The sequence below is a fragment of the Gouania willdenowi genome, chromosome 20 (assembly GCF_900634775.1).
Source record: "Gouania willdenowi chromosome 20, fGouWil2.1, whole genome shotgun sequence".
In the NCBI taxonomy this organism is placed as follows: Eukaryota; Metazoa; Chordata; class Actinopteri; order Blenniiformes; family Gobiesocidae; genus Gouania; species Gouania willdenowi.
The window spans coordinates 23,446,040-23,471,689 of NC_041063.1; the positions used below are offsets into that span (position 1 = coordinate 23,446,040).

Genomic DNA, 25,650 nt, shown 5'->3' on the forward strand with positions numbered 1-25,650 from the left:
GGTGGTTTGAGAGGGAGGAGCCAGGATTGTCAGGAGGAGGGTTTCCGCGTTGTGACGTCACAACTAGTGTTGTGGTGGTCAAGACCGGTCTTGGTCTCGAGACCGGTCTCGAGACCGGTCTCGAGACCAAATTTTAAAGGTCTTGGTCTTGTCTCGGACTCTGAAGCATTTTGTCTCGGCCTTGTCTCGGACTCGGGCTGCCCGGACTCGGGATTTTCCGTCAAGACCGTTCGAGACCAGCACTAATTCCTGCTATTTTTAAACTTTTTTATAATGTGATAATAACACGGAGAAGAATGGGATAAAACAATCCTTTATTCATTATTTAATCCACCCCGTATAATGACCACAACCTTCCTTAATGTGACTGAGTGACGTGTGTGACACTCATACGTGTGTGGCTACGGTGTCAGTTTGGACCGCGGAGCACAAGAGCGAAATGAACTAATCACCGGTAAAAATCCCAGTAAAACTCCAGAAAACAATCACCAGTAATAAATATTATCTCCCTGGTAAAGACAGTAGCTCTAACAACTGGTAAAATGATAAACTGATGATATTACAGCCTGTGAAGGCTGGATAGGGGACGCACTTACTCTGCTTCTGGGTCCTAGTGCCAGCCGTGCGGAAAAGCCTGTTCCGTTTACCGTGTTTACTGAAGTCCGTGTGTGTTTAATGAGTCTGTGTGTTTATAAGTTGTGTGTGTTAGTAAGTTGTGTGTGTTTATAAGTCTGTGTGTTTAATAAGTCTGTGTGTTTAATAAGTCTGTGTGTGTTATAAGTCTGTGTTTTGTGTCTGTGTGTTTAATAAGTCTGTGTGTGTTTGTGTCGTGTTTTAGTAAGTCTGTGTGTGTGTTTAATAAGTCCGTGTGAAAGTCTGCATGTTTATGCCTCTGTCCATCCACTCTTTTCATTATATCCATGTCTTTTAAGGCTTTTATTACATAGTGTCAGCTGTAGTCCGGGCCGCCGCCATCTTGGTTTATGTCGTCACCAGCGCGTCATCGCCGCCGAGTTGCACGAGCATAGAATGAGTCAAATAACTGTAAAGAGGTCTTATATTAGTCTAGTCTAAGTGGTTTTTTTGTGTCATTAGACTCCAATTACATTTATGTATATAATATGTTCCCCACAATATAAACAGGTTCACAATATAATTATTTTTTATAGTCTCTGTTTCCACTGTATCCAGAATAATAATAATAATTCTCAACAAGAACTATTGATTGATTTGTCACATGACTGTTCCAGTGTTTTGTTTTATTTAGTTTCACATCTACCTGTAGCTCTTTGTTTTTACACTGATGACAACTTGTTTGTAGTTTTATTTCAGAAAGTTTCACTTTGACAGTTACAGTTGGAAACCTTTGTTAATTGAATATCCTAGTTACATTACAGCAACCAAATTAAACTATATCAACTAAGTGAATTAATAAAAATAACCTGTGTAAAGGCTTTTTCAAACTAAAAAAATATCTTGTGAACTCTGTGACCTGTTGACCTGCACAACTCAAAGAATCAGAATCGAGAATCATTATTTCTTGGCAGAAATGCTTTTAAACACTTGCTGTACATTCAGCTGACATAAAAATCTTGTTTTCAAATATGTAGAATAATTGTGAATTTATCAGTAGCAGTAGTAGTTTTAATATTTTAGTTAATTTTTGCAGGCACCTTTTTTGTCTGTCAAATGTATTTATGATAAACTAAAATTAAAGAGAGAATGTTATTTAACTGCTGAACCTTGCCATAATTTTATTTATTTATATATTTTTTTAAATTGAAAAAAAATGTTTATGGTCTTGGTCTTGGTCTTGGTCTCGGTTTGTCTCGGTCTTGGTCTTGACTCGGTCTCGGCTCCCGAAAGTCTTGGTCTTGTCTTGGTCTCGGTGCATTCTGGTCTCGGGCAAGTCTTGGTCTCGGATAGTGTGGTCTTGAACACAACACTAGTCACAACGCAGAGAAAAATCCAACTGCCAGTTCGGAGCTGACTTTTTACAAGATGTGGAATAACAAGGGAGGGAGGAAACTGAACTTTTTCATCTTTGACCCTCTGAATGAGGTTAAAAGAATGTATATCACTGTAGCAAAACCATTATAAAGTGATTTTTTCATAATACTGCCCCCTTTAAAATGTATTTGAGGAAGTTGACTTTGATTTCGTGACATGTTTTGACTGCCAACTGTCAGTCTTCCTCAGAAATCTACTAATCGTTTTCATGCGTCCATGTGTTCTTTCTGGGTGTGGCCAAACTTGAGAGTTCTCTCAGAGCGTCTAAGGACGCATAAGACTGAAAGTTGGCAGGAGACCAAAGTATGTAAATGAAAGTAAATGAAACCTTCAATTAAATTCACCGTTATTTTCACAACAATAATCATCTGCTAAAATCAACAATAACATATCCACCATAACATATTATTTAAAAAAAAAAAGACAAAATGAACTTGCTAGAAATTGTGTCATATTGGTTGCAGATTGCAACCAATATGACTCTAGAAGATCAAATCTGCTTATTTAAAGGGAGTTTTTTATTTTTACAATAGGAATGGATCTAAATGGAAATATATCAGCGGGACTGAAACTTGAAATTTGCCAACCAATCAGATAAGCAAGGAATTAACATGTTAAATATCATGGCCTGAATTTCCAAGTTTAATGCTTGCATCCAGTCTAATCGGATGTGTCAGATTTTGCTCAAATCCAACATCATTGGTTGTGTTTTCAAAATATCTCTTACAATATATGTAGGGAGAAATCTTGGGAGAACTGTTTACCTTGAAAAGGATTAATTGTCTTTAAATCAAAGACTTTTGAGAATCAATATTGAAACAGTTACTGTCAATTGGAAAAGGTTCCGTCATTGCACGAGGTCCGATATTATCTTCTCACATTGATCAGATAATCTAGTTTTGCTAATGTGCACTGATTCTCAAATCCCTTTGGACGTATCCTCTGCCATGCATGTGACTTATTATTTATGAAAGCAGCTGACCTCATCAGAGAACACAGGCATGTCATTTTGCAGTAAAATATATCTTAAATTCTGGACATTTATATTCAAACGAACAGTAAGTTACAGAAAAACATTGTTGGGGTGGAACAGGATCCAACAAAATAAAAGCCTATTAGTTGTTTTCCAACAGCACAGTTCCAATTTAATTTGGGTTAGTATGGCATTTGGTCATTTCAACCAGAAATCCACATCGATTTGTAGCCAAACTGCATATTTTAGCTTCAGATCATAATCCCACATGTCAACATCAGGAAATCCCTTGGTATATCCGTAATAAGATTGTAACTTTGCTTCCTCCTCAGTCCTCACACAGATACGTGCTCATTTAGATTTAATACATAAGCAAATATCTTTATTTGCTACTAGAAAAAAACTTCTTTCAATTTCCCAATAGTTAAGCTAAACACAGTGTAAATTCAATATAAGTTCTATAAAATAAAACACATTTAGGTGTTTAAATACATGGTTACATTTGAGTGAATTTCTTCTTTTTTCTATGTCTTAGATGCCCATTCATGTAAAATGACTGAAGTACTTTGGTTACAATTTTTAACCACTTTAAGGACAAACAGGTTTTTGTAGTTGGTGCTGTTTACATACAGTACATACAGTTTTATATACTAAATATATTGTTTGAATGACCGGGATGTTGTGTAATTCAACATGATTAGGGGCTTCGTAGCTTTTTGTGGCTAAAATAGTCGTCTATTTTATTTCGTCACTGTTCTGTATTTTATAAATCAAAAATGTTCTAAATCACCCAAACGTATGTCTGATCACACACCGGATATTAGTTCTATATGATCAGATCATGTCTTTTTATTTAGAGTTATGGCATTTGGAGTGTTAAGTAAGCTAACTCCCCAAAATACTCATTCAGATTATCCACTAGTGCATCTCACCGTAGGCCCGACATCAAATATTAAGAAGTCTCTCACTCAGCAAAGCTGCTGAGCGCTCACCCAACGCTGTAAATCATTTAGATGAGTGCTGCACGCATTCATAGTAACAAGGAAGAGATGTTTTATTAACCCACAACATGCTATCTCATATCTATGCACTACCAACGCATGTACAGTATGTGTGTGTCCCTTCTTTTTTATTTATTCCTTCTTTTAAATATTATTATAAACTTTTATTATGTTGTATCATGAATATGAGCCAATTATTTATAATGACGCTTAAAGAGAATTAGATTTAACTTGGCATTTAAAAACCAAACAGTATGCAGTGGAAGTTTCTTCAACCTTGCTCCCTTAGGAACGTAAGTGTTGTTTATTAAGTGCTTAGTCAGCTTAATACGGTTTAACTGCATTCCCTGTTGATTGCTAAAGTAACAAAAGAGCACAGGGTGTAATCGTAAGGGGTTTACCCCCCGCCCCCCCACGCACGCACACACACACACATACACATTGTGTGCGTGCGTGTGTGTGTGTGTGCGCGTGTGTGTGTGGTTCATTTTGAAGGTTAGAAAAATTTGACAAGATACATCAAAACAAACAAAACAGAGATGTATGATGAAATATAGATAAAGTGGTGCCACAACACACTCATATGGTTAATAGGAAAAAAGTACCGTATTATCTGTTATTATTGACAGTTGGCATGGCAACATAAATGGAAAGGCTAAGAACGTTAGCCAAAAACAACCAAAAAAAAAACATTTAATTTTGATTGACACAAACCTAAAAATATACTGTGTAGTGTACTGTACTGTACTATTATTATTATTATTATTATTATGGACATCACTTCTCTTAATTTAGGATTAATCAACTAAAACATGTCTTTTTGAACATAATGTACTCCCTGTGTAATTGCATGAGTAGCAGTTAGCTTCTTACACCAGCAAATCTATCAAAAATGTTTTAGTTTGCATCATATTAATGATATTTGTATCATGGTAAAAGACGTGAAGGTGATTCTCTCACATTTTTATTTGTTCATTACTGACCATTGCCATAGCAGCATGACGTAGCATTTAAGAAACGAGCTGTGAAGTTTGCCACGTCACTAACTCATCATGGTGTGTGTGTGCGTGTGTGTGTGTGTGTGCACAGTTTGTTTTTTTGTACTATTCAATGATAAAATATCACTGCATTGTTCTTCTTTCAGATGAAACTTCACTTAAACTGAAACTAATGCAATTGGAAGACTTTCTAAATGTCCGGCTCTGAACTCACCTTTGATTTAATTGCATAAAATACGTTACATCAGGATTATGACCATGCTTTTAATACCTTTACGAGCTATCGTAGAACAGGATAACCCGGAAAAGCTGTTGTTAGACTCATAAACCTTTGAGAGGGAGCAGTAAAAACATTGTCACACTAAGTGACTGAAATTCAAACACAATATTTGAGCTGCTGTGAAAAACACCCGTCTTTGTTGGGTCAACAGTCGTAGACAAACACATCCACGATGTTCTTTCACTCCTTTAATTTACTCAAATTAAACTACAAGTGCCTAAAAGCACAAACTAAACCGAACACCAAATATATAAGAACCCAACGTGCCAAATATTGTCTTTACCAGATATTGCTGGATAGATTGTTATCTGTTTTTTTTATCACCATTAATAACCATACAAATATAAGGGCATTCCCATTTTCTCGAAATATGCATAATCTGGTCAAGATAAGCCGATGAAAATAGTAAAAAAAAAAGTATGTTTTCTAATTTCAAGAGCGTGTCACCCAAGAACTAATGATTTACAGTATGTGACTAATCATTAGTCATGTGAACTGTCTATGTGCATAACTCAAAGCTGATCAAATACAGCAAGCTAAATTGTTTACTGAAGGCCCAAACATGTTCCAAGTTCCATGTTTTACAATTTTTTAGGAGCTAGCAGGTCCACCAGATAGGATTTATAGCAGATATTTTTGTATATTCTGAAAGAGTAGGTGGAGCTGTATAACTATACCAAATTCCAGTTTCCCATATGGTGTAGTTTCTGAGATATTGGAAGCTGAAAATGGAAGAAAAATAAGAACAATTGACACTAAATTTGCCATATCTCAAAAAGTATTAAAACTAAAATTGACAGTGTGCCTATTGAATAGTCACTGAACTATATGTCAAAAAATCTGAATTGTTTGAGACGGAAGTGAAAATTTGACATGGAATGACCTGGCTAAGGTAACAAAAGTTTCTTTGAGAAGTGAGCAGCTGTCGTACACATGCTGCCAGACTCTTCCATTGTTTAGATAGATATTTGAATCGCTGACAAATTGTCTAATGTGCAAATCTTTCACCTTTGCTTGTGATTAACATGACTCGGCTTTTCGGGCGTGAAATAGCAGCTATATAGCATACCACCACCGGTATGACTGGTGTGAATGACTAATGGTTTCTGTACGTGCTTTGAGTCTCCTTGAAAACATCGTTGTATAAATCCAAGCCATTATTATTATTATTAATATTATAGCTAATTCGTGTATGTGTGTTATTTAGTTTTTATTACATATCATTAGACTTCTGTCACAGAGGGCGTAAATGTCCACAAAATGCACGACGATGTTTAGCAGCGGCCCGCCAGCTTAAAAAAAACATGTTGGTGCATAAAATATGAAAACCTTTAGAGAGAAACACAGGCAAAAGTGTGCTTTAACTGTCCCACTTAGTACTGAGACTCACTCAGCTTCACTCAGAGCTGTAATGGGAACCTATTATTTACTTACTTAGACGGGTGAGGTGTGCATATCTGCAATCATTTTCCCCCATAGGAAGACCCTCGTGTCAGTAGCTATTTTATGATTGGGTCAGAGGTTGTCTTTTTAACAGCATCTATATCTACATAATGTCAGTGAGAGTTTGCAGGGCCTTAGATGCCTTAGTTGTACAGAGGTTGTTTAGCAAGTGAAATAATTCACTTGTTGTTTGAATATATTTTCATTGTAACTATTTTGTCACTATATATTTTTTTTAAAAGCATATATTTGTTTGTGTGTTAGCAGAATTAAAGGGCAGGATTTGTGAAAAATAATATTTCATGTATTGTAAAGCTAGTTATTGATGGAGTGTTCAAAACCAAAAACAATGAGTCCACACAAATACCTCCCTATCATGTTAAGGTTGAATTTATTCAAACAGCTTTTTTTCAGGAAATTTACTTTGATCTCCTGACATGTTTTGACTGTCAACTACCAGTCTTCTTTAGAGGCATCTGTTGATCGCTATTATATGCAGTTGACTTCTGCGTAATAATTCCTTGACTTTGTTTTAAGGACATATCAGGTCACAGACTGCAGAAAAACATGATTCAGCATTAGCAGGTCTGTCTGCATGGAAACAGCTGGTGCTAGACCACAGTGTGTGTGGGGGAATGCTCCTTTAAATTAAAACTCATTTTAACTAAAGATAGACCCATAGACCATTGAAGATTCAAGTACATATTTAGGGGGTTCAGATTGATTGATTACTTATTGTTGATTTGTTTTAGAAAAAAAGAAAAAAATCCCGATCTTTCATCATTGGCAATATTACAAAAATTCATATCTCGGTTCGTAATTGACCAATCTTTATGGAATTTGACTCAGTTATGTCGGGTTGGTTTTTCAGTTCCTCCACCAAGTTTCATCCAGATCAAATCCATAATGCACATTTAATCATGAATTTTTGAAAAAATGGCAGTGCCCATACATTTTGATATAGTGTATGGTTATTAATGGGGATCAACAGTTCTTCAAAGCCTTTAAAGTGTGAATGATGATGTTCTATTATCAGTATCACTGATCTAGATATGTGACAAAGAGGATATTTGGAGCTTGGTGGAGGTTTGTGCCCTGAGTGCTTTTGTTTCTTCTATATTTGGTTGTTATACCTGTATTTAATGATGTGAGCACCTGATTAAACTGATTACTGACATTTAAAGAAGTTAAATGGCATAATATTGTATGCTTGTAAGGCAAAATCCTTTGTCCCATCATGTGATATCTTAAACCACTCGTTGGCCGTCACTCATCATCCGTTCGCCATCTGCCGCTCAGTCAGCTTCGGTTCCAGGCAGATGCCATCTGACCTGCACGTCTGTGCCTGAGTATCTAGGCTACCTGAAAAACTGCACAGCGGTCGACTGAGTACATGGGCAAGCATCCTGGCTTTGTGACGGACTGGTGAAGCGAGCTGGAGAGAGATTTTCTCTCTTATTAACAAGTGGCATAAGGAAGATATGCTTGAGCGCTTCACTCTGGGGAAGCCCTCAAAACGTCTTTGCGTGGGTGTGAGTTGGATCTGTGGGTTTGTGCGTGTGCTGCCTTTGGGCTTATGAATGCAGACATTGTTTGGTAGCAGTCGGCTGGAAGAGGGGAGCCATGTGCCCACAGTTACTGGGAAAGAAGAGGAGGAGGAGGAGGAAGAGGAGTGGGAGGAAGGCAGAAGAGGAGGTTAAAAGGTGGGGAGAGGGGGTTTGGAAGTGGGTCGGTGTATCAGGGAGATTCAAAGGGGGTTGGGAGGATTGAATAGGCAGGAAAAGAACCACCAATGTATATATAAACACCAATGTGAGGAGGAAAATTATCTTTCATCTCCAAAAATTAGAAGGACAAAGAGCATTTATCTAATAATATAATAATGTCTTTGATTTGTCTATAATCTAGATTACTACAATAGTTTAATATGTATTGAAAGAACCAAAAGGCAACAAGTAGAGGCAATGTCTTTCCCTCTAGGGGTGCCAAACTGATTTTTGTCAGGTCCCGTTTGGTGTGTGTGTTTAGCCCTTTTGTTATTCTGTGTCTTTGTTTATTCTGTTTGATGTCTGGCCTCCATGTGTTTAACTCTCATCTTTGTGCTTCAGGTATTCCTGCTTGTGGCTCCACCCTAGTAATGTATGTGTGCTTGGTTTCTGACTGATTAGCGACCTCATGTTTTCCACCCAGGTGTGGGCCCATTCCCAATCAAGCTTCCCTCCACTATTTAGCTGAGTGCTTGAACACTGAATGTTTGCGGTTGGTTGCCATTGTCTCCCCTCATCGTGTCCTGCTGCGTTTTGTTCTCGGCTCCCTGTACCTCCTTGTGTCTTTTGGCTTTTTGGTTTCATTATTAAATGTAAGAACTACTACCAGCGCTACACCTGCCTGCTTCCTCCATCTCTCCCTGCATTTAGGTCCCACCATCCACAAACCATGACAATGTTAGTTCAGGAGACAAATATGGGGCAAAATGAGTAATTTATAATTATTGTGCTCCAACTTGCACTTCCACATATAAATAAATGATAAAATATGTACGGCACCGATATTACAAAAGCAATAAGTGACAGATAGTCCCTGCAGGATCTTCACTTTCAATTTATTTGTTTTTGTGACCCATTGTTATGTAATTTGGGGAAATTTTATGGGAAAACTGGGGTTCAACTCCCTAACAGTGTCCTTGCTAAAATCCAAAATATTTGAAAATACAATAGCCAACTATGAAAAGCTACTTAACCTCCAGCTTTTCTATAACAATACATACTTCCTAGGTGCACTGCACTTGTACTGCTAATAAAATGTTTTATGTTTGAGTCCAAGCATGTGGTGAGGTGAAGTCTTGCCAATAAATGAGTCACGGCACGCTTCTGTTTACTCAAAGCTTTAACATTTCTTTCTCTTCATGGTCTAAAGCAGGCGTGTCAAACTCGTTTTAGTTCAGGGGCAAAAATATAAACAGTTTGATCTCAAGTGTACTACAACGTATGAGATCCACATTCAAATCTGGGCACTATGAGATTAAAGTCATATTATTTCTTAATGAAATTGTGATTTTATGAGATTAATGTCATAATATTCCAAGATTAAAGTCGTAATTTTATGAGATTATGAGTTCACTTCAACAGGAAATTCTGAGCGCTATAACATTACAAATTTTTTAAGGTATGGCTTTATTTTCATAAAATTACGACTTTATTCTAGAAATAGTACGACTTTAATCTCGTAGTGCTCAGATTTCTTTTTATTTCCTGTGGCCCTAATATGCTGTTGTAGAAGTGGGTCAGATATTTAGGTGGGAAAACAAGCAATTTCTAAAATAAGGCAACCCTTGTTTGCACTTTCACGACTAGATATTTTAAAAAGTACGTAAGGCACTGACAATATAATAAGCACAAAGTGGCAGATATCAGTCTCTGCAGAAGCTTTTCAATGCAATTCAATTTATGGAAATATTGTCAAATAATTTGAAGAAAAGTGCAGAATTTTGAAAAAAAACTTGAGATTAAAAATGACTGCCATCATGTGATATAAGAACAGGAAAACTGTGAGGCTAGTGAATATTGTGGAGTTTAAATTAATTTCTGTATTAAGGGGCTTTACATGATGATTCATGATTTCTCTCAAATATTTAATTCTCCTGAGGGCAGAAATTGGATGCTCTGAAGCAGGGATGTCAAATTAATTTTAACTCAGGGTCCACAGAAAGTCTCAGAAGGTCTAATTTGGTCTTTAGTGGGCCAAACCAGAAAAATACTGCACTATTGTGCCTTATTTTTTTTACCACTTTTATGTGCAAAAGTCTGTATCTAATTTTCTTATGATGTATAACATGCAGTTGTGGATATTTTGAACTGTAATTTAATAAACAACTTGAGCATATGTGTCAAAATCAGTCCTGACAGGAGGGAAAATCACTGGAAAAAAATTATATTTAGATATAACCCTATAAAGTAATGTTTCAGGTATTTGTGCAATTACCCTTTGCCTTTGAGCAGCATTTGGAAATAGTCCTTTATATCGATTAATGGCAACGTATGGGCACAATCGTGGTAAATTCTTGTTATTTCCTTCATAAAAATCCCAGAGGTAACATGAGTTTGTCACTTGTTTCTAATGTATATGTCACTTTGAATAAATCATCATGCGGGGCAGGATTGGATGAAACATGCGGTCAAAACAATAAAAAACATGCATAAAATCTAATTTTAAATGCCATTTCATAAATAGCCACTCAGGGACCCAGGGCCACATGACTCTTATTAGTAGGCACGCAAACATATTGAACTTGTATTTTAATCCATCATAATACATTAGTGGGTGTGTGTGTTGACACGTTTGCCAAAGATCCTGGAACTTGGGAAGTGCAAAACACTCGCACAGATGGGAGCAATGAATTATGGGATCCGGAACTGATAATAAAAAAGGATCCCAACTGCATCTGTGACAGGCGAGGGTGGCGTGAAGGGGAGAAGACGAGAATGGGGGAGGGAGTGGAGGACAGACAGTGGCACCCCGCCAACGCTGAGGAAAGCTGCTTAGCCCACCCAGTTGCCATGGATACAGCGAGGCAGCAGCACTCAGCATACATGTGTGTGCCTATTAGAGATTGAGAGAGAGAGAGAGAAGAGGAGAGAGAGAGGGAGGGGGGGCAGACAGAGAAAACCAGCAGGCTGGCGTTAAAACAAGTCAGAGTGGGAGTGAAAGAGGACCAGACAGTCGGGTGGAGGGAGAGCGAGAACGAGGGTGAGTGCGTGTTTTGGCTAGGGAAGAGGGAGGAGATAAAGAGCTTGAGAGTGGAGCCATTAAGTGCAAGATAATGGAGGTGCAGTCGGAGTGTGTGGAGCCGCCGGTGGTCTCTCAGTGTGACCCCCAGCCAACGGGGAGGATCAACAAAGCTGCCTTCAAACTCTTCGGCAAGCGACGCACCGGATCCGGAAATGGCCAGCTTTTTCTCCTTCAGGAACAAAGCGGCTGGAAAATTCTGAAAATGGGAATTCTTTGAATGGAAGCACGTCACTGGCATCAGTGGAGCTCGTAAGGAGTAAAACCCACGATGGACTTATTGGTTCCAACAACGATGCCGATGCACAGAGACAAGAAGGGCTCGCAGCTCTCGAGAGTGGCCCAGTGAGATCTCTAAGCAAATCTCTAAGTTTCTTCTCTTTCCTCCGACGTGGGAGCTTTAGGTCAAATGAGCACAGAGGGGCGGGACTTGTGAGAAGAGGAGGGGGCTTGAAGGGCTTCTTCAGCAGTATGCGATGGAGACGTAAGGAAAAAACAAACGAGGGAGATGGAGAATTGGAAAGTAAGAAAGAAGAAAGCGAGACGTCCGACTCTGACAAAGTAAAAGACATAACTCTCACCCTTCAGCCACCTCTGCATCACCAAGAGGAATACGAAAATGCAGAGAGCAGCAGCAACTAATGTTCCGGCAGATGCCTCACGTACTACTTGTGTCACCATGTCACCTCCACACTGTGTTGCTATATCAGGGCACAGCTTGTGAGCCAGACTCTGTTTTTTCTTACACACCAACTGACTCTCCACTGCGTCCCACCTATTCAAAAAGCCAAAGCTTCCATTTCCAGTCTCACACCCTCCCTTGCAACACCTCCTCTGGATTGCTAGCAGCACGGGCGACCCCCCATCAGAGCCATCGGATGGTTGACCGAATCTGCTCTCTGCTTTTCAATGATGTCACTTCCCTGAAAAGCTTCGATTCACTACAGGCTGCGGTGACATAATAGCGGACGCAGATGAGGAGGGTCCGGCAGGGTAATGGGGGAAGTGGCACCAGCAGCAGCACGCAGTGGTGTGGTGGAGGTGTACAAACGTGGGCATGTGTATCGGAACATCCGTGGTATGACTGGCATCACTTCCCGTGGTTCTCCGTCTAAAACCCCTAATGCCCCCACTAGGATCCAACCCATGTTCTCTGTCACCCCAAACTCGACACCTGTGTCCCAACTTCCCCGAAACAGGCACCTCAACCACCACAGCAACATCCAGTTGGGAGTGGAGTGGGTGGGACTACATGGGTGGAGGGAAGAAATGGCAAGTCCAGAAGGAGTAGACGATGCAGACATGCAGGGGCTCTGGCACATGTTGCCTTCCACAGGAGACGACTCTCCTGCATTGCCTCGATCACAACAACCTTCAATGACTGCACTGGTTCCACTTATCCCAATCGCACTACCCCCACAGTAGCCACCTCCCATTAGCTCCAAGGACCATGGACAGAAATATACCCCCAGGTAAAGGTCTTGGGGACTCAGTAAGATTCCAGTATGTAGGAGGGGCGGGTAGGTAAGTCGATCGACCAAGCCCCCGCTTCCTCACGCCCGCCATCCAGCATCACCTGGGAGAGAAGGAGCCAATGAGTGACGAGGGCTACTGGGACACGCCCTCCTGCAAACTCCCACAGCCACGCCAGATGACAGCAGGCTCCAGCAGAACAAGAAGACGGCCCTTACACGTGACAGCTGCTCCGGGGACCACCTCTACGACCTCTTACACTGATCCAGAGGAAGACGGAGGTGAAAATCTGACCAATAGCCCTTCTCCATACACCGAATACAAAATGAGCCCCAATTCCCCAATGAGTCCACCGTCTCTTCTTCTTCATCATCCTTCAGATCACTGAAAGGCAGCACAAGCCTTCCCCGAGAATCTAAAATCCCAATAAGCGCATGTAAGAACCCACCTCCTCACTCTGCAAGCCAATCAGCTCTGTCCTCTGTTCTAAAGCCTGAATCCCCTCCACCAAAAAGCCAAGCACCTCCTCCCACTCGCACCAGGATCCCAATATCTAAGGTGCCGGTTCGCAGGACTGGAAACCAACCAACTAAAGGAACTGCTCACAAGAAGTAGCCAAACAGGTGATTGTGTCCTGACATTTGGACTTCAGCACACAAAGTGCTGTGTACACAGAGCTCAAAGGAAAAAATGTGAAGCTGTCGAGTAAACAGCTTTCAAATTCCTCCTAAATCTCAAAAGCTCATTTTGTATGCTTTTCTTTTTTTACTTGTGACATACTTACAAAGAATGAGCAGTTTTGTTCACATGAGAAAAATCATAGAGAGACTCTAAAAAGCAGGGTTAACCTTTTGCAACCCTCTAACTGGAACTTTTAAACTTCAATATTGACAATCCATAAACTGGGAAAAACCTACACTGGCCTTGACAATTTGGAAGCTGGTGAAAAAAACCATCTGAGTACATTTTTTATCAATCCGTCAAGACATAATTTGTTTAAAAGTCTCTAATTCCTCTCTATTATTATTATTATATTATTATTATTATTATTATATTAATTTTTTTGCGTTTTTAAATTATTATTATTATTATTCAATGTCAAAAGATGACAATGTACTATATTTTTCTGATCTTTAAGCCAAAGTTATTTGCCCACTACCATCCCGATCATCTGTCCTCTCTTAAAAAATCATCTTTTCTCGACCACACTCTAATTTAAAAGCTGCACATGCAAATACGTGAATGAAACGACCATATTTTTGGACAACATTGTTTCTTGCTTTGAAATGACAAGCTGTACTTTACAAATCCTCACAATGCATCAAGTGACTTCCCACATTTTTCACTTTTTAAAGACTGGATTATTTGTTTTTTGTTTTGTTTTTCCTTGAACTGTATCTGTTTTGCCTGCTGCATTTGGATACCATTGGGATATCTGTCTACGTCACTGGAAAAGTCAAATACATTGTCCATCTCTGGGATTTACAATTCTACAAAGCCTGCAAAACTATTGCAATACCACTCAGAAAGACCTTGTTACACTGATGCTTCAGTACTTTTAACACACGTCGTACTGTACATACAGTACGAAACACACACAAATCTCTCACTAACTCTCTGCATGCAGTGCCGCACATCCAAGGCACAAAAGGTCAGGGAACAAATCCTCTAATGCTGAAGAATCTCACACTCAAACACTGTTAAACATGTGGCATCCTCTTTGTAGCTACACTAGACACAAAAAATACTTTAGTCTTAACTGGATTTTATTTGGTTTCCAAAGGCTCATCATTATTCCTAAATTGTTCTGCATATTTTAAACTGTGACAACACCAGCTTTACAAGTATTTTTTATTCTGTTTATTCCTTCCTACTGTCCTATACTGTTGATGTGGGTGAGGGACAAGAAGCCAGAATGTTACGCAAAGACCCATCATGGCATTGGTACCAAGTCATTTCAGGGACATCAACAACAAAAAAAAAAAAAAAAAAAAAACACAGTACGAGTCTGGGTTGGGGTCAATTACATCTTTAAATTACAATTACTTCTACAGTTATCCATATTCAATTACAACTCAATTACGATTACGTTGACCGTCATTTTTTCCAAATAGAATTAAAATTTCAATTATGTTACTTCTTGTGTTAGCTTCCTGTTAGCATCTCTTATGATAACAGGTCAGTTTGACCCATGTCTTAAATCAGCTGTAAAATACATTAAAAAACCTCTAATTAGTTTTTTTTTTTTTTTCGCTTGGTTACCTTGTTAGGCTTCCTAATCAATGAAAATATTGGTATTATTATTTTTGATGTGAGTGTCTGAGCCTTTTTTCTGTCTGTATACCCCTAGATTAAAAAAGTAAATACATTGGTAAACGCTAAAATGATCCTCAAAACAATTCACATGCAAAGTTGATATGAAACGTAATAATTGTTAACTACGTATGCGTAAGCCATAGAATTGTAACATGGTTCACCAGTTTTGCGTTTATCTAAATTGTAAATTACAGTTCTGTATGGAATTTCCATTCCAATTCCAATTATAATTGATCCCAACCCAACGAGTCAACTTGCAGGAACCACCGCAGCTGTCTGTGAATTTGAATGTAGCTTTATGTCATTACTGACCATTTGTTTGCTTATATTCTTGTGCATCTCTCCTATTCAGTGCCCCCCTTTTTGTGGGGGCAAAACATATAATAGGCTTTACTGTTTTCCCAAGTCCCCAATGCTGTATTCTTAAGACGCACTGTTAAACAGTGTGTGTTGTGTAGTCATGCAAAGCTCCACTTGTTTCTAACACGAGGGGTGTTTTCAACCCTTTGTTTGTTACACGACTCGAGGAAGCTGATAATTCCCTGATTTTATGGAGTTTTTTATAGCAAAAAAATAAATAATGCCAGTTTTATCTTAGTACTGCAAACGGTACCAGGGTCATTTGAGGTCACACGTGTCAAACTCAAGGCCCGGGGGCCAAATCTGGCCCTTTAGAGCATCCAAGTTGGCCCACAGCAGAAATAAAAAAGTCAGAAAAACCATGAATCATTGTGTAAATTATTATCACTAATTCAGTTGTAGATGTTACAGGTATAGATATACTAATATCACATGATGGAAGTCATTTTAAATCTGAAATTGTTCAAAGAAGTCTTTTTTTTTCTCCAAAATCCTGCAACTTTTTTCAAATTATTTAACAGAATTTCCCCCAAATTACATAAAAATTGGCCACAAAATCAAAAAAATTGAAAGTGAAAATCCTGCAGGAACTAATATCTGTCCATTATTGATTTAATATTATCAGTGCCGTACATATTTGATCATTTATTCGTGGAAGTGCAAACTCGAGCACAGTAATGATTCAATTACAAATATTCCCACCTAAAATCTGCGGCCCACTTAAGATGAACTGTTCCGTATTCGGCCCCTGAACTAAAATGAGTTTGACACCCTTGTTCTAGGTCATGATAGTTTTCCTTTTTGTTCACAGTGATGGTCGCTGTGGGAGCTGCGCAGCGCAGACGTAACATTAACATGTTCGATTAAAGCTTTTTAATGTTGGACTCATTTAACACTTGTTCATTGACTTAATTAAACGTCTTTCTTTCAGGAGACTATATTTTATTGGGTTAATGTGATTGAAAACCTTCGGGTGCTTGAAAAATCCTAGTTTTTGTCTAATTTCGGAGAGAAAAGCCATATTTTAACCAGTCAAAATGCTAAAATCGAAGAGTAGTCACAAATCATAAATGAGGGTAATGTTCAAACAGGACATCCTTTTCATTCTTATTTCCGTGATGTGTGCGCGTATAGTGTCTGTTTTACCACTTCCTCCTGCTCTTGATCTGTTGCTACAACCATTGTTTTTTTTTGCAGACTTTCCCTTTTCTGTCAGAGAGTAAATCTGACTCTTTCCTTCCTTTTTTCTGCACAAAGAAGGACATGTTTTACCAATGTTTTTTTTCTGTTTACTCACTCTACATCTTTAATGAATAAAACTGGATTTTGCGTTGATTAAGTTATAGCTTCTGACTCTTTGTAACTTTATTTACCCAAAAATCCAAGGCGGTTTGTGCAATGTGTTACTATGGCTGAGTATTTTTTTTTTCTGCACTCATGTGTTCCATCCCCCACATCCTGGTGCTTGAATCCCCCAAGGACCATCTCTGAGAAAGAGAGGCACTCCTCCTGCTGTTGTTGTGCAGTGTGTAGCACTCCAGTCATGGATGGAGGTCACCACTTCAGTCTGGGATAGATTATCTATACCTTTTATTGACTTCTTTGTTGACTGCCAGGTGAATGTGTCATTGCCTGCTGTTGCTTTTCAGGAGGGAACGAGAAAGACGGACTACAATGTCAGACTTTGGTTATTTGGAGTTGTTAAAAGTGCCTTGTGTAGTGAATTTGGTGCAGTGAGAATCCCCTTTGTAACAGTGCAGCAACCCCCCCCCCCCCCCCCCCCCCCCCACCACCCCACCGACCTCCCTGTGTACACACCTCCCTCACTCTGTCATTGCACACTGCGGTTTATGTAAAAGCCTTATGTAAGAGTGTGCCAGCCTCGCCTGTACCAGCCCACATCAAAAGCTGGAGATGCTGACAGTAAAAAAGATCTGCGTGCTACAGCGCGTGTGTGTGTGTATATGTGTGTGAGTGTGTGTGTGTGCGTCAACTGGATCACATCATTATTCCGATACTGAAGTGCTGTCTGTGTGTTAATTCCTGTTTTTTGCACATCTGCAGTTGTTTTAATGCCTAAATGTCACGTAATCAAACAACAGGGAGGTTTTTGGGTTATTTTGATTTGCAGAAATAGGAAAAGAGTAGGAGTGTGTTTTGCCTGGCACCTGGCGATACGACTCGTAACCCGATACATAGGTCACGATACAATATATCCCGATATTAAAGTACAAGGCGATTATTGTGATTTTTTGTTTTTATATATGACTTAAGAAACAACTAATCTGTAAATGTGTACACCTTCATGAGAACATTATGTATGAAATACATGTAATTGGCATATTTTACACTAAAAACATTGGCTTTAACATGCCATGTACCAACAATTAAAATAAAAAAATAACATACAATCTGCCTGTGGCTTTTAAACCAACTTTGACTTTAGTGCAACTTAACTGAGGTGTATGCCTTGAACAACAAATAAATGCAGAACGTTAGTTCTTTCTTTTTAGATTTTATTGAAAAAACACAAGCCAGTCAACATGTTCAGGTTTCAGCTGGTACAATGTATCCTGCAGTGGACTTTCCTGGTTAAATAAAGGTTAAAAAACATTTAACATATTGCGTAACGTTTGTCTGGCTTCATCAACATGAAGTGGAGCTTGAATTTACCAAGGGTGCTGCTCTTTGGTGGGATTATTATCAATGCTACATCCTAGCTAAGCCTTCACATGCGGAGTTTGTCTGTTCTCTAAGGTTAAAAAAATGACCAAGTGGCTAAAAAAAAGAAAAAAAATGGTATAAACAAAATGAGAAGGAATAAACAGGAGCTACAAGTGTCAACAAAAATGGTTAAAGTGTGTATGATGAATCAAACTGATAAAAATAAAAGAGAAAGACAGTTGTGTTGAAAAAATTAGTGTGAAATGTGTGAAAAATTAAAATAATCTCTTCTGTTTAAATGAATGAAGTCCTTTAATTAATTTGATTTCTATAAATTAATGTTGATTCTTGCTTTCTATTGAAATCAAATTTAGTTCCTACAGTCTCTATAGCAGGGATGGGCACAGTCGGGGCCACAAAAATGTGATTGCCTAATCCTAGGGCCACATTTTTAACGTTCATGTCAGCATTAAGAATTAGAATAAAGAACAATCCAAGCATTAACACAGGAAAGAACAAAGGGTTTTGTCTTTGTTTAACTTTTTATGGTGTATTTTTGTGAGTTTTTAGTCATTTTGTGTATTTTTCTGTCATTTGGGAAATTTCTTGCAGTCATTTTGTGTGTTTTTGAAGTCAATATGTGCATTTATGTGTGTTTGTGTGTCATTTTTATGAGTCATTTTCTGTATTTTTGTGCAATTTCTTTATTTTTGAAGTCATTGTGTGCCTTTTGTAATGATTTTGTGTGTTCTTGTAATCATTCAGTGTGTTTTAGGTGTCATTTTATGTATTCTTCTGTCATTTTATGTATTTTTGTGTGATTCTTTGTTTTTAAATTCATTTATTGATATTTTTTGTTTAATTAATTCTTTTGTTGTTTTGCATAATTTTGTTGGCATTTTGCTTGTCTTTGTGTGTTTTTTTGAGTCATTTTGTGTAATTTGGGGAATTTTTGCTGTCATTTTGTGTCTTTAAGTCATTATGTGCGTTCTTGTGTATTCTTCTGTCATTTTCTGAATTTTTGTGCAATTTGTTTGTTTGTAAAGTAGTTTTCTGATTTGTTTTCGTTTAGTTTATTTTTCTGTTGTTTTGTAAAATTATGTTGGCATTTTGCATGTCTTTGTTGTCTTTTTGTGTATTTTTCTGTTATTTGAGGAATTTTTACAGTCCTTTTGTATGTTTTTAAGTCATGCATCCATATCACCTTTAACAATAGTAATGAGAGTAATGTAAATAAGCTATTGTCTGACACTAAGCTAAGTGCTCTGATTGTTTCACACTTTGAAATGTCTTTTTCATTTTTTGTCTAACCGGTTCTGCTTTTATTATGAAAGGCACAAGCATTCATAAGGTACCACAAATATTTATTAGTTACTAGATTTTGTGTATTCTTGTAGTCATTCAGTGTGTTTTAGGTGGCATTTTCTGTATTTTTGTGTGATTTCTTTGTTTTTAAAGTCGTTTTCTGAATCCTTTTTTTTGTTTAGTTTATTTTTCTGTTGTTTTGTATAATTCTGTTGGCATTTTGCATGTCTTTGCTGTCATTTGGGGAATTTTTTGCAATCATTTTGTGTGTTTTTTTAAGTCATTATGGGTGCTTTACGAGTCATTTTGTGTGCTTTATGAGTCATTTTTGTGGATTTCTGTGTGATTTGTTTGTTTTTGGAGTCATTTTCGGATCTTGTTTTTGTTTAGTTAATTTTTCTGTTGTTTTGTATAATTCTGTTGGCATTTTGCATGTCTCTGTTGTCATTTTGTGTATTTTTCTGTCATTTTGGGAATTCTTGCAGTCATTATATGCGTTTTTGTTATGATTTTGTGCATTTTATGAGTCATTGTGTCTATTCTTCTGTCATTTTCTGTATTTTTGTGCGATTTGTTGATTTTTAAAGTCATTTTAAGATTTTTTTTTTGTTTTGTTCATTTTTCTGTTGTTTTGTATAATTTAGTTGGCATTTGTCATGTCTTTGTTATGATTGTTGTGTGTTTTTGAAGTTATTTTCTGTATTTTCTTAGAATTCATGTTCCTTCCAAGCTTGTGAATTACATTTTTTGGGGGGGCCGCATGTGGTGTCAGCTGCCCATGTCTGCTTTGTAGTGTTAGAGGGCAATAATCACTACAACTCAAGCTTTATAATAAACAAGCAATTCTGATGTAAAATTGGCACAAGAAGCAAAATGAAGGTGACGCTGGGAGTTTCTTGATAGCTTGGGTTTCCTGGGCTGATGAAGCACATTCAGAAAGCGGTACCCCACATTCCTGCACGGCAAGCCTCTCCACAGGCGTTCCCATAGTAACCCCACTAGGTCAGCCAATAGGAAAAGGGGGCTGGGCACGGAGGAGGAGGAGGATGGGAGTGTGTTCCTGACACAGTGGGAGACATGATTGGAGTTGAACTGGTGCAGTGAATCATTGATACAAATGAGCACATGCACTAACCCAAATACACACATGCAAATGGTATGTCGTCATGCATGCTGAATGGAGAGCATTTGCCTGTGTAAACATGCCCAACCCCTCCTAATCACTCTTTTCATAGTGAATAGATACAATATTTATTTTGGCAGTGACTTAGTTCCAGCCCTTTGTTCTGCTTCACCGGTTTCACATTCTTTTCTGTGACTTCAAAGCTTTGCCAATGCTCAACAGTCACCACTCAAATAATAGAGAACAAAGGTTTGTCTGTCGGGGAGGATTCATTGCATTGCTCCTACAAGTAAATTAACTTCAAATTAACTTATTTCACATTTTGTTTTTATTTAACTGGGAAAACAGATCAATCCAGGCCGGAACCAAAAACTAGATTCAGCCAAGCAACACACAGCTAATTTTAACAACAAGGTAATAAAATTCAAATTGAATTCTTCTTTTGAATAATGCCATTGTTGCAACAAACTGCTGCTTTCCTCACGTCACCTTTCACACCATGAGAGTAATGCAATCAAGTATATTTACCAGTGTGTTTAAATTGAGTAGTCAATCACTCTTTTATGACTTTTATTACAACTGGGGTCACAAAAATGTGTTTGCCTAATCCAAGGGCCACAATATCAACATTCATGCATTCACCATTTAGAATAAAGAACAATATGAGCAATAGTACAGGAAAGAACAAAGCCTTTCTGTCATTTGGGAACTTTTTTGCATGTTTTTTTAAGCCATTGTGTGTGTGTGTTTTTGTTGTTATTTTGTGTATTCTGTAAATGTATATATTTGTTTTGAAAGGTACAGGCATTCATAAGGTATCACAAATATTTGTGTGTTTTTGAAGTAAGTCATCAATCACTCAGTTCATGTAATTTAATTTATTTCACATTTGTACTGGCAAGATGTCACAGCAACACATTTTCACATAAGTAGTTGTGCCACAGTCATACAAAACACTGCCTTTGTATCAAAAGAAATAGTTTAATGATGAAGCGTTTGTCACTGAAAATATAAATCTAAGTCTTTCGCTTCTTGTGTCTGTGATGAGTCAAAATTTGTATGACAATATATATGTACAACAGCTTTTGATTACACGCCAAGTGAAACGGCAAATATTGACAATAATGTCTGTACAGGTTTAATATTGTTCAAGTCCCACAACTGCAAATTTACAATGTGCATATAAAATCTTTGTGATTGCTTGTAGATACACATCCATCTGTAAAATGTACACGACAGTAGCTTCGGCAACAAACACACTCAATTCCCACAACATATGAAAATATAAACATTGACCTGAGAAATCACTTGTGATAGCTAAAGTCTTGGTTCCTTGTTTTTTTTTTTTTTTTTTTTTTAATAAATTTTTGCTTTACATGTTTCACAATTTGCGTTTGACCCATGATACCTGTATTGAAAAAAAAATAAAAATTAGAACCTCTTTACTTCATATTCAGGAAGTTTATATTAACTGTTATACACAACTTCAACACATGCACACTTCATATAGTTTCATCACCAACACACAGAGAAAAGGCACTAGATTTTCACCCTTAAAAACACCAAAACGCAGATGAATAATAATAGAACAATAGAAATAATAGAACCCGTCCGCTCAGCTAACAGATAGATAACCTACGCTGCTAGCTAAGCCCATGTGGCAAAGCTAATAGAACCCATCAGCTCAGCTAACAGATAGATAACCTACGCTGCTAGCTAAGCCCATGTGGCAAAGCTAAGACCCATTTTCTAATCTACAAATTGACAGCAAACAATTTCAATTTACCTTATCAAAAAAAAATTAGTGACAGTTAAGAGCTTTGATTGATTTTTAGACAGCTTTTAAAAAAATATATACGGTAGAGTCAGTGATAGGTGTTTATATTACCAATATTGCTTGATTAAACTTTGATGCAAATAATTGTAACCCCTAAGATAATGCAATTAACTGGTCTTGAGATTGTCGACTGTTCTGTGCCTTGTTTAATGTTCCCTGAAAAGGCATGGGTTCATAGTGGATAAAGTTGACCTGTGAGCCAATGAGCCAAAGCCAGTGGATGAAAAGTAATTGATAGTAACGCCTTCTTTATCCTGGTGGCGCCTCGATATCCACGGTGACATTAGAGAACAATATATTATTGGTTATCTCAACTACTTTATATGAGAGGGAGTTGAGGCCATCTTTCTCCATTGTCCAACGTGTGCCACTGAGTTTGCCAGGATTCACCGGATTAGGCTCATTGTGCTTATCTCTGTCATGTTTCACCATCCTGTATCTTCCAGTCATCAAATCCGGCCGAGACACCGTCATCCCGCGGTTCATCACTCGGTTGTAAAGGTCGTCGTCCTCGCCGCCCCAGCCCCAGTACGTGTTCGGACATCCATTAATCTTCTCAAACTGAGTCTTGGACATAGAGGAGACCCCGCCAAAGTAAGTGTTATAGGGTAGATTGTAGCCAAACTTGTCCATACCCACGGCCAAGTGTCTTGGATTGTCGAAACACCTGTAGAGGTTTCTGTCATTGAGGGGAACCAGGTCAACATCGGAGAAGACGAAGCAGTTGTAGTCGTACTGCTTTAAGGCTTCCAAAAAGCCGACGTTCAGCAGTTTAGCACGGTTGAATTTTCCATTCCCCGCCTGGTTGATGACATACACACCGTAGTCCAACAACTGCCGCTTCAGAATGGGATGGAGGTAGTACAGCCAGTGCTTCAGGTGCTCGTGCCGATTTCGGAATGGGATGATGATCGCCACCTATAACATACAGAAATAAAGACAGTTACATTTCAAATGTAATATCATGCATGAGTTACTAAAGACTTTAGGTCCAACCTGGAACTGGAGGGCCACTAATCCAGCAGGTTTTCAGACGTCTCTCTGATCCCTCCAGGACTAGCATAGTACATGTGACCTTTACAAGTATTTAAACAGGTTGAAGAGGCATTGGCACTCTCTAACAACAAAGAAACCTCCAGGCTATGCACCTACTTAATGCGATACAGTGTTCAGTGTCATTATCTGTGAAATCCCTTTTCCGTTTCTCCTTCTGTCATCAAACCAGTTGAGATATTTTCCAATGAGACGTGTTCCATAACAGTTTAATTAGAAACTAAGGTTTAAATCTTGTAAACTACATTTAAAGCTTCTAGACACTAACTCTTTAGTTTAAGCAAAATTCAAATGACCACTATTTAATATGATATAAAGACAATGTAGACATGTAGGGAACAGTAAATGTGTAAGTTGATGTGGGGACTAATGACGAAATACCAGACACTTGGTAGATAGCTATTACTCAAGTAGTTTAAGTTGAACGAACGTTATAGCAAACAGTTAGATTTATGCACATGTTGCAACAGCTTTGAGTGGTTCTCATTGTTCAGACATGTTGGTGTGCACTTTCCTTCTCACACCTACCTTGTATTTAGAGACACAGTTCGGTGGTTTATATCTTCCTCCCATTTCAAGACCAACCCCAACATCCGTCTTCAGATCTTCCAAAGACCCTTTAAAATCAAACTCCACACGAAGGGGACCCACGAGAGCAGGTGGGTTGTCAGAACATGTTTCAAGAAGCTTCTTCTCTGGTTCTTTCACTTCTTCCTTCTTCTCTTCTTTGACTGCTGGCTTGGCCTCAGACTTCTTTGATTCCATCTGCTGAACAACAGCCTTTGTCACATTTTCTGTCATCTCCATAAACAATGATTTGTGTCCATTTGTTGCAGGTTGGAGGTTGGCAGAGGTTTTGTTGTACAACAAAAACAAAGAAAAACAGAGCAGACTGAACAAGGCACAAAAAGTCAGGAAGTGAAAGCCTGTCCTCAGCATTTTCACTACGAATGAAGCTGCCAACACCAGCCGCACTCCTGGAGCTCTGCTTCAAACAAGGGCTTTGTATTTCAAAAGGTGTTTCAAACAACAGAGTAGCCAGACTGGTTTCTTATTTCTTTGAGCAACTTCCTTGTTGAAGTCAGCTGATCAGGCTGGGCCTCGTACCTGTGGATGATCCACCAAAATAAGAGTTGTGGGTCTTCAGAGAGTACTTCTGAGAGAGGTTCAGTTTCAGGTGATTAGATTATACTTTACAGTTCCCAGAATACTGATATGACTTATCGTAGTCAATAAATCATTGCTTTTAAGTTTCTTTGAAAGACAAACAATACTTCTTTTTTTAAACATGAATATATGCAAACCATATAATTGGAAAGTTTGCCTATGATAATATATATATATAATTTTTTTTTTTTTTTGAAGTTAGAAAAGGCTACAAATATAAAAGCAAAAACTTATATATTGTCGACCAGCGCCCTCTCCTGGTTTACAACCAACAGCACAGTGTGACATAAAAAAAAACTTTTAAAAAAAAACTTGGCCTTTACTTCTAAGTCTTGAAAAGTAGCTGTCATACTCATCCAGGTCCACAACAAGATGTCCTCAAACTGGTTCAAAGCTGCTGAAGTCCTTAGTCTGACTCAGTAAAAGCCAACAGAATGTTTGTATGCTCACTGGGTTTCTGTTGAGGAATGTCACTGATAACGGTTTAACAGTGCACACTTCCTTTAGTGTGCACTGGTTAACCAATCACATGCTCAACAATGGGAGTGCCATCACCAAAGAGGAAATGACTCCTACGTTAGCAAGTGACGTAGAGGAATTATATGTTTGACACACAGAGGTGTAAAGAGTACTGAGTAAAAAAAAAAAAAATAAAAAAAAAAAAATATTACACCTCTGTATATATATCCTACTCATGTAGAAGTGTTGTTACTTCATTTAAATTGTACTCAAGTACAAGTAAGTCATACATAAAATACTAAATACTAAAAAACATAAGCAAAAAGTAGCTCAGTTAAATAGTACTCAAAGTTAAAGTTACTAGTTACTTTCACCCCCCACGTTTATTCCCTAGTAAACATCT

The 25,650-nt window shown here is 38.1% G+C and overlaps 2 protein-coding genes across 2 annotated transcripts; one reads left to right on the forward strand and one right to left on the reverse strand.

Annotated features, from left to right (window-relative positions):
• The first annotated feature begins 11,148 nt into the window (after positions 1–11,148).
• Positions 11,149–14,959, forward strand: amer2 (APC membrane recruitment protein 2). Its single transcript, XM_028434809.1, is given in 20 exon segments — positions 11,149–11,644; positions 11,646–11,680; positions 11,682–12,117; positions 12,119–12,208; positions 12,210–12,260; positions 12,262–12,330; positions 12,332–12,367; positions 12,369–12,429; positions 12,432–12,481; positions 12,483–12,554; positions 12,556–12,682; positions 12,685–12,731; positions 12,733–12,874; positions 12,877–12,909; positions 12,912–12,973; positions 12,976–13,068; positions 13,070–13,120; positions 13,123–13,218; positions 13,220–13,316; positions 13,319–14,959. Coding segments are annotated over 20 exon segments (2,028 nt in total). The 5' UTR covers positions 11,149–11,524; the 3' UTR covers positions 13,579–14,959.
• Positions 14,960–21,594: 6,635 nt separating this feature from the next.
• LOC114454477 (beta-1,4-galactosyltransferase 1-like) lies at positions 21,595–25,270 on the reverse strand. Its single transcript, XM_028434978.1, has 3 exons — positions 25,112–25,270; positions 24,150–24,728; positions 21,595–23,486 (listed from the first exon to the last, which is right to left on the reverse strand). The coding sequence occupies exons 2-3, from the start codon at positions 24,558–24,560 to the stop codon at positions 22,818–22,820; spliced, it is 1,080 nt and encodes a 359-aa protein (XP_028290779.1). The 5' UTR covers positions 24,561–24,728; positions 25,112–25,270; the 3' UTR covers positions 21,595–22,817.
• Positions 25,271–25,650: the final 380 nt, after the last annotated feature.